The 9,450-nt window shown below is 39.6% G+C and overlaps 2 protein-coding genes across 3 annotated transcripts; one reads left to right on the forward strand and one right to left on the reverse strand.

Annotated features, from left to right (window-relative positions):
* Nucleotides 1-5,171: 5,171 nt before the first annotated feature.
* Nucleotides 5,172-7,185, reverse strand: LOC129754596 (F-box only protein 28). The gene is made up of 2 exons (XM_055750743.1): nucleotides 6,928-7,185; nucleotides 5,172-6,858 (listed from the first exon to the last, which is right to left on the reverse strand). The coding sequence occupies exons 1-2, from the start codon at nucleotides 7,042-7,044 to the stop codon at nucleotides 5,794-5,796; spliced, it is 1,182 nt and encodes a 393-aa protein (XP_055606718.1). The 5' UTR covers nucleotides 7,045-7,185; the 3' UTR covers nucleotides 5,172-5,793.
* Nucleotides 7,186-7,870: 685 nt separating this feature from the next.
* Nucleotides 7,871-8,856, forward strand: LOC129756404 (uncharacterized). Of its 2 annotated transcripts, none has more exons than XM_055753265.1 (3): nucleotides 7,871-8,016; nucleotides 8,080-8,270; nucleotides 8,340-8,856. In XM_055753265.1, exons 2-3 carry the CDS (start codon nucleotides 8,162-8,164, stop codon nucleotides 8,462-8,464), a joined length of 234 nt encoding a protein of 77 aa, XP_055609240.1. In that variant the 5' UTR covers nucleotides 7,871-8,016; nucleotides 8,080-8,161; the 3' UTR covers nucleotides 8,465-8,856. The 2 variants fall into 2 exon arrangements, with proteins under 2 accessions (XP_055609240.1, XP_055609241.1); XM_055753266.1 differs by having other exon boundaries at nucleotides 7,884-8,011.
* The last annotated feature ends 594 nt before the right edge of the window (nucleotides 8,857-9,450 follow it).

The following is a 9,450-nucleotide window of genomic DNA, read 5'->3' on the forward strand; positions in this document are numbered from 1 at the left end:
GAGTGCGTCCGACCCCGCGGTTTGAAGTTACAAAGATAAGACAATACCTTCTGCGTAGCGAATGCCGTGGGTACGCCGCGTTCGTGCGTAGGATGCTCGACCTTCGGGGAGTGTCCGAGTAGAGCGGTTCTCAACGACAGAAGCTGCGGGGATAAGACTTGACCTTCTTCGCAGTGGAAATCGTTGGGAAAGGTTTATTCCACGTTCGGGGAATACCCACGGGTAGAGTGGCTCTCGACGCCGGGTGAGCCATTCGAGTCGGAGTAGGATGACGTCTTCGTCGGGAATCATCCAAGTCGTTGCGTTAAGTCCCGCGCGTGTGCCGTGACAGGCGCGAGTCTAGGATAAGCTGCTCTCGATCTGGCACACGACGGGCAAAGTGCCAAACCTCGAACCCTGAAGATAAGAGGTTTGGCTTCGAGTCGTTAGAGGAGAGGTCAGGTCTCAAACCTTCAGGCGGAGAGGTTTGTGTGGTCAACCCCGAGTCTTTATGATAAGGGGTCGGGTCTCGAGTCGCAAGAGGAGGGATCAGGCCCCTTACCAACAAGAGGAGGGGTACAAGTGGTCACCTCGAGTCATTACGAGGAGAGGTCAGATTTCGAGTCGTTAGAGGAGAGATTGGGCCTTGAATCGTGCAGAGGAGAGGTAAACCTCGAGTCGATGCGAGGAGGGGTCGGATCTCAAGTCGTTAGAGGAGAGATCAGGCCTCAAGTCGCGAAGAGGAGAGGTTTGTGTGGGAATCACGAGTCATTGCGAGGAGATGTCGGTTCTCAAGTCGTTAGAGGAGAGTTCAGGCGTCGAGTCGTAAGGATGAGAGGTTTTGCTGAAAGTGGTCTCGTTAATGAGTATTGCCTTGGAGCGCATTAGCGCGAATAGACCTCCCACTATTGAAGTATAGTGTACTAAACAGTTCGAGGTGGGAACCAGGTCTGCACCCCCAGGTGGAGTTTAGGGAGTAGGGGGTATACACGGAGTGCCTTGGAATACAATCCGTAAACCGGGATTTACCACCTGTGGTTACCAACTAAAAAAAAAAAGGTCTAATCTTAGTAGTTTCCCAAGCGCTCACATCGACCCGGCCTTGGCCTCCAGGCAGACAGTCTACGGACCTGCCTCCACTGTTTGGCAACCATCAGGGGTTGTCAAAGCCTTATCCCTGAGAGGGAAAGGGCAAGCAGTGGTAGTTTTGCCAAGTGCCCTCCCGAGTACAGTCCAATGTCTTTTCATGGCCACAACAGACGGGGTGCCGAAAAACTCGGCGCCAGCGGGCGTTGCTGGACTCGGTCGTTGCAGGCGTCTTCCATCGTTGGCGTTTGATGAGCCTGCCCACGAGAGTGCCCCGTACCGGACAGGCCGAGAAGGGGGAGTCCTCCTTAGAAATTAGAGTTCTCCAGAACCCGAGGACGATGATGCTGGTCTTTTACGTTTAGGCGCGAGACCACTAAGGGTCTGCGGGCCGATCCATGTAGCAGTAGAACACTTATCTCTCGAGTGAAATCCTTGGATGTTCACGAACACTGTGAGGGAACCGACTTTACTCACGGAAGCCTGATTTAGAAGAGAGCGAATTTCCCGAAAGTAAGCTTTCTTTTCGCCTTCCATTTTCTCTTTTCTCCTTTTCCTCCTCTGTGAATTGGCAGCAGTCTTGTTGCGAGACTGCGGGCAAGGAACATGAATTTTCTAAAGCTAAACATACAAAACTACAAAATTAAAACAAAAGTCAAACGATTTGTAACCAACCGGTTACAAATTTTTACGATGTTTGAGTGATTTTTTTCCGGATTACGTGACGTTTCGTAAAATTTCGTTTCCGAACCACAGGAAAAAAAATCCCTGCAGATATCGAAAAAAACCAGTTTGAACTCATTGGACACATTCCATGCACTTTCGTCCTGGAGAGTCGAAATTTTCAAGTAACTTATACAGTAAAAAACTTTCTTGTCAAGGACTGTCAAGGATGATTCAATGCGTTCGAAAATACACAAAATTTTACATATTTTTTTCTGCCAATAAGCTGTTATATGAACATTTTCTTTAAAGCATATGATGCCGATGTAGTGAGAGCGAAGTGACGAACGCGGCCAATGTGCGTTGAGTATGTCAGGTTTATGCGATTCACATACATTTTCATCAAACGTGGTTCGCCGCATTGAATCGCATTCGCCGGTTAGCATCGCATCGCACTCACTATGTCATCGGCCTAAACGTGCAGTAAATACGTTTAGGTGTAAAAATACTAAAAAATTCTACTAGATAAAATATAGCTTGCTTCATTTAGAATGGTAACAAATTTTGCTCATAATGTGGCGCTCCTGGCGTCCCGGATTTGGAAATTCTTGGCGCTCACGTGTTGGGAATTTGGTCAGCTTCCCAGCTAACATGAAATCGTAATAGAAATGATATCCAAATCGAAATGATAATCCAAATCGAATATCGAAAATCTCACTCATAGAGCTTTAGCGTAGACCATATCAACTGATGAGTTAGCATCGTGGTAAGATACCAGTCTGCTAACTCGAGGACTCGAGTTCAAATCTCGGTCGAGGATATTTCTTTTTTTCGTTTATCTTGCTTTTTGTTGGAAAATCGAATGTTGGATTCTTGTCATTGTAGATATATCGCCTCCACTTTTGTAGCTATATGCTATTTTGGTAAGTTTAATACAATCTTTTTATCTGGTATATTTGTTTGAATAATTCTGTTGTTCCTGCGTTATACCTTCATCAATGTTTGCTGGGTTCACGTATGTATTTTTGACATTCCGTAAATCGACTGTGCTTTCTAAACAATCATTATGGAAGCCGAAAGAAGGAAAAAAATGTAATTTGGAAAATCTATTGTTGTCTGCATCTAGGCTAGCTAAACAGCTGAAATTGTCTAAAAACCGCTGTGTGTATGATGACCAGTGTTCGGCATCGCTTACTGAACTGAAAACTGTCTTATCCAATTGTTTTATCTTTCCAACGTCCATGCTTGAGAAAAACTCCAAGGTGGTGCATAAATCCAGGGGTAGAGACAATTCCAAGAAACGCAAACAAAGACTTTCGAAGTAAAAGCTTGCAGTGCATGTAGTTGGCCGGCCTTTTGGGTAAAAGAGCAGAATATAAACGGATCAAGCAAAGAAACAGAGGAGTCTAACTTAAGGCGACTTTATAAATGTAAAAGGTCCAAGCAGGAAAAAACAGCTCGAGCAAAATGATTAGCAGTATAACCAGTATAACTTAAGGCGATTTTAAGCTAGGACAAATAGCGGAATACAATTTTTATCTAATTAATCAACCCCATTTAAACCAAGAATTACCGGTACTTTACGATTGAATTTAAGACTCAGATTAACACATTGCGGACCTGGGTGCCCGGATTTTGCATTGTGTTGTAATTTTTGTTATCCCATTTCCCCCCTTCTTTAGCCAAGTGATTTTGTTATCTTCGTCCGTGTTTCAATGTGGGTAGTAATGCGATGGGTTTCTTCATCGCTTCCTATCAACATTGAAACGGCGAGGGGCAAAGAATCACACAAGTACCTACACGGAAAATAATAAAAAGGTAAAATTTACCGAGACAGCAAAGGTGAATGCTCGAAAAAGCCAAAAAGGTAACTTCTACCTATTCGAGGTGAAACTCACCTCACAGCGAGGTAAAATATACCTGAAACGAAGAATGAAAAAAGGTACAATTCACCGAGAAAAAATGTGAATCCAAAAAAGGTAAATTTCACCTCGTAGCGAGGTGAAGTTCACCTGAATTGAGCTGAATCAAAAAGTATAATTCACCTAGAAAGAAAGGTAAATCCAAATAAGGTAAAACTTACCTCGTAGCGAGGTGAAGTTGACCTGGATTGGGCTCAACAAAACGGTAAAAATCATCTCGAAAAAAAGTAACTATTTGACGAATCCGTTTGTTGAGGTTAAGCTGTTTTGCCGTTGAGGAACAAGTTCTGCTTCGTGCACAATATGTGAAAATCGGAACAAAATGGTAAGTGTTTTCTTAGATTTCATTTAGTTGTGCTGGTTCTCTTCATAATACTTTGCTTTTGTTTCAGATCGGCCCACAGAGCTTCGTGTTGTATTCCCGTCAGCCTTCAGATATTATTCCGGACAAGCCGGACCTGACAAGCTTGGCGAACAAAGGACTTACCTCAACAATTTTTAAAGAACACGGTGATATATTTCAAAAATAAATATTAGGTAACTCCCTATTTATTTCAAAAATATACCAATTTTTTCATGAATTGTGTTTTTTTTAAATTAATTATTATTGAAGAAACCAATCAAACAAACAAGCATTAACCTTTTAAATCAGTGAATGGGAAAACGGTATTATTTACTATTTTGCTAGGTGAATGAGAAAATGGTAAAATCTACCTTTTTGCTAGGTGAATTGAAAAAAGGTAAAATTTACCTTTTTCTAGGTGAATGAAAAAAAGGTAAAATTTACCTCGAAAGAGGGGTGGAAAAAATTCACCTCGCAAAAAGGTAAATTTTACCTTTTTTTTATTTTCCGTGTAGTTTAAAAGTTGTTCGCAAAACAAAAGCCCTGCTCACATTTTCACCAACTATTTATTCAATTTCTTCTACCCAAAGCGCTTTAGCTTTGATCTTTCCACCTATTATAATACTTTCATGTTCCGTCTAAACATTCTACCTTGAATTTTCATAACTCGCCGAAATGCCAAAAATTAAATAAGAGGAAATACGGTTTCAATATGCTGATGTGTTTCAATCTTTTATTTCTTGATTCTTGCAAAATTCCTGGGTTTTGTCTAAATTTGCCCGGATTTTGGATTGAACATTTTGAAATGAAATACCCGGATTTAGCCAGGTTTTGAGATAAAATTGCACGGATTTGAGCGGCCCGTATACGTTCGAGAAAACTTATGGCAACTTTAACTTAGAAGAAGCATAAAATGCTATAAATTCAATAGAAACTTTATTCTACAAAATTTTAAACATTTTCGACAATTCAGATAAATTGAATTTGATAAATTGAGTCCAACGGTTTCTGAGTTATAAAACGCCAAATTTTGGTGATTCCCGGCTTTGATTTCCCCCGGTCCTTAATGTGTAAACAATTCCTAATTCCTATGTTTGGTAAACATTAGGTTGGTAAAACAATCACTGTGTGATTTAGATTATGCATTTTTGGATATAAGTCAATCATTCACATTAGAATTTGTTTTCCTCAATAAGTTATCAGAAATCTTTTTATTCAACACGGCGCATTATAAGAATATGTACTGCAACCAGCAGCTTAATTCTACACAGTATTAGTTAGGTATCTTAAACTAAAAAAAAGTGTTCAGATAAGAATTAGCACGACAATCCATATTTGTTGGATAAATAGGTTCGTTTGAAATTTATTACACACGAACGCAATTTTCTCTCAGTATACATTTATTTTAGAACCCTTTCAAAGCCAGTCCTTTGTTCTTGGTTATTTTAAGGAGTCTTCTTGTAAGTCGATTTTTGCCATTTTAAATTTCAAAAGAAGCTTTATAAAAATGGGGAGAAGCATTATTTTTTTCAAATTTCTACCACATCGACCGAATGAAAGTAAAATCGACTTAATTTTTGATAATACAAATGATTCTTAAATAGAATATCGATTAAAAGGACCAACATCTTACCGGGTTGTTTATAGTTACTTTTTGAGCTTATGGCAAATTAAATAGTGAATCATACTATATGAAGATGACAATTTTTCTTTGTTCAGAGAGATATCATTTCACTTTGCATTGAGTCGCCTGAAGCTGCGAAAGATTCTTTTGGTTAACTATTTGATACGAGGAATCATTTAATCCTCACTCGGTCTGGAACGCTTTGCGCTTTTGCCGGAATCTTCCTGATCTGGAAGTAGCAATCGAGATCCGCTGATGCTCGGTCCCGATGTGGAGTTTACCAGAGATTCCGTTTCAGCTAGGACGCGTTTCAAGATAATGGTTGCCGAGCTAGGTTTTATGTTAGAGCCTCTTGATGCTTTGACCGATGATTCCGGAGCTCCAACCACGGACAGTTCTGAAGTTGGTGCAGCAGCGCCTCCAAAACTCAGCTGATTGATATTGGCTATCAATTCGCGGTTTTTTGTTTCGGACTCATCCAAACGGCGACGAAGATCCTTGATTTCGTTGCTGTTTCGGGAGATTTGCAGTTTCATCTTTTTCAACTGTTTTTTGTAACCCTGCATGGCACTGACTATTTTGGAGACTGAGACCCGCAGTACATTTGATCTGTGACTGATTCTGGCTATAGAGGCGTTGTTGACACGGCTGGCATCGCAAGCCGAGGTACTTGAATGGCAGTAAAGTGGCTGCGGGGTAGTTTTGTGGGGTGAAATCGGTCTCAATGTGGGGACAATCAGCTTTTCTCCGTTGACATCGCACGGCAGCACAACTTCATTCTGAATGAAGCCCGGCGTCGGAAAAGCTAGATGGCTGCCTCCCTGATGATGATGAACGCCCATAATCCGCTTCAATTTATGGGCAATGTTTTCATCGAAGTGTTCAATCGCCATGGATGAAATGTCACGCAGCTCCTGCAGTACCTCATGAGCTCTCAATGGCTTGGAGGTGCTCTCGATTAATCGAAGTATATTGAATACTTCATCGATGACCTTTCCCGGGATGAAACAACACAGATCCTTGTCGATATACTTTGAGTAAGTCATCGAAAGCATCGAAATTCTGGTTTCGATGCATGTGAGAATATCCGAATGTTTGGCTAACGGATGGTTCCTTCGTTCCGATTCTCTTCTCGGAAGTTGCGACTTAATAGCCTTCAGATTGGAATTGTGCCGTTTTATCATTTTCATAAATCCTCTGTTGAGAAGCGACTGGCAAACCCGATCGATTGTTTTGCAAACCTGGAACCGAAGCCCAAATGTTAGATAATTCCTGAATCTTCGAACAAAACAAAAACCCTTGTGACTCACGATTCTCTTCTTGGCGATTTCATCGTAGCTGAGATACTCGAATACCTGTTCGATCATCAAATCCGGAAGATCCAAGAAATGCATCGCTTGGGGCACTGCTGACGAACATGTAGCCATCGTTTGCTTCCTAAACTGAAACGTAAAATCAATCGGCAGAATAAAAAATTTCACTTTTCAATGATCTTTTTCCAAACTTCCGTCCGTCGATGACAGCAAAAGGAAGCGGTGAGAAAAACAAAATGCGTTTATTTTTTCTCTGCCTGGCAGGCAGAATGCACACATCCACAGACAGAAATGGGGCGTCCATAGATCGTGCGTTGGAAAAAAAACATTTTTATTTTCATATGAAAACGGGATGTTTTTTTAAATATTATTGCTATAAAATTTATGTTTAAAACGATGACGATTCAAACAAAAGTTAAAATATTTTACGTTTTTTATGGAATAGAGCACCGGAAAAGGGAAAGGGGGTTAATACACGCTGATTATTTTTTAACCAATTTGTGATTTATTTTTAACGCAATAGTTCCAGAAATTGTTTCTGGAGTTTTTGAACAATTTTCGATTTATTTAAATGATATACGACTATGCGAGTGAACAAATAATTTAAAAGAAAACAGCAAATTTGCGTAAACTATTTTGTTTTGGCTCGACGAACTCTGAAGCTTGAAAGTTTGAGTTCGTTTTTTAGGGAACGTATATTTCATTATAAAGAAATGCGCCAAAACTTAATTTAAAAATCAATACAAAACGATAGTACTTTTCTTCCAATTTTGATATAAATTTTTCAAAAAAAAATCTCAATAAATAAGTTATTGCCTAAAATGTTTCTCGATAAATAAACGTGTAGCGCTTTATGCGCTTTTTTGTTGCAATTATCGAGTGTTTACTGCACCACAGTCAAGTTGAATTTTGTTCGATTTTCTGGATTCTCCGGATTTTCTGGCCTCCTACGAATCTGAAGCAAAAGGAAACATCAAAAATTGTGTTGCTTCTTCAGTTCGACCGGAATCCGATCCCAGAGAAGGTGCAGCGGTGGTACCAAGCTCAAAATTAAAGGCGAAAAAAAGATCCTGTAGCTTTTGTGCGGTAAACCATTGAATTCATAGACGTTTCATACTGAATTGATAATTGTTTCCATTGGAACTCCAGGAAACCCTTCAAGAGTATTGTAGTGCCTGCCAATCCCACCGCAAATCGTCTGTCGATTCATCACCACCACCCAAAAGCAAACATGATTCAACTTCTCGATAAAGTACTCAACTTCATCAACTACTGGTGGTTCCGATACCTGATGATTACGGAACTCTACATGGTCGAAAGCTGGGAACGTGTTACGATTCGTAAGGCACCAATGACGATGGTTGAAAGTCCACAATGTTAATATATCATCATCCTTCTACCTTTTTCAGATGTATTTCTCTTTTCGCTATTCATGCTTCAGTGGTATTTCAACAGCAAAGTTGTGCTGCCCTTTACCGGAAATCTCCTGGGGATACTTCCGGTCGACCAGCAGTTGGCATCGTTCCGAACATAGGCAACCATTCCTGGTGTTCCATATTGGTACCTTTGAATCGGCCAGTATTGTTGTAGCCGGAGCACAAAATAATAATTGTCAAACGAAGATGGCAAATGGAAAAAACGACGATGGTTCCGTTTTGCTCGTATTTATAGTTTCTATCTCTGTTGTTGATCAAAACAAACAAATCTGCATGTAATATTTATATTGTACCGCCGGGAATCTCCCAATTTGTAGGCATTTACAATGGGTCATTACGAATCTGAACTTTTCACCACACTCGGAGATTGGAATTGGAAGGGTTGGTTTTGTTGGAAGGATGTATTGAGGAATGAATGCTAATGACGACACTATATCCACTAAATTACGTATAACTCAATGAAATAAAGTCACCAATGATACAATTTAAACGTATTGATGCTATGAAAGAAATTTTATTTTTCAATTTAAAATCGAAAAAAAATTGGGCAAATTTATTCTCCTAAATCTTATATTTACATATTATCTATCTATTATCAAACATTCGCTGTTAATAAGATTATACATCAAGGACTAAACGGTAGCTTTTAGCTTCTAATACAATAGTCTTGATTCGAAATCATATCAAAATCACGTGAATGTGCCATCTTTCCGATATTGACTAAAGTTTAATGCTCACGCTGCTGATAAGACTGATAGCACGTACGTATTCATAGATAGATACATCATTCATTAGTGCTTGGGAGCTTATACCTGTAATCAGTCGTCACGCTGTTGGATGCAATTTGTTTTTTTTTTTTTTTTTTTTTTTGTAGAGGAACTCATTTTTCGATAATAATGTTGAAAATATCAATGAAACTATTTATATACAGATACACAAGGGGCGAACGAATCAAGATCGCTGTTTTAAGAATATCGCAAAGATAGTTTCAAATTATATTTTTAACCGACTAACTGACAGAAATATTTAATTTGAAAGTCGTATCTTTTAAACTGTAACTGTAACTATATTTTGATCTTATCAG

This window comes from Uranotaenia lowii, chromosome 3 (genome assembly GCF_029784155.1).
Source record: "Uranotaenia lowii strain MFRU-FL chromosome 3, ASM2978415v1, whole genome shotgun sequence".
NCBI lineage: Eukaryota > Metazoa > Arthropoda > Insecta > Diptera > Culicidae > Uranotaenia > Uranotaenia lowii.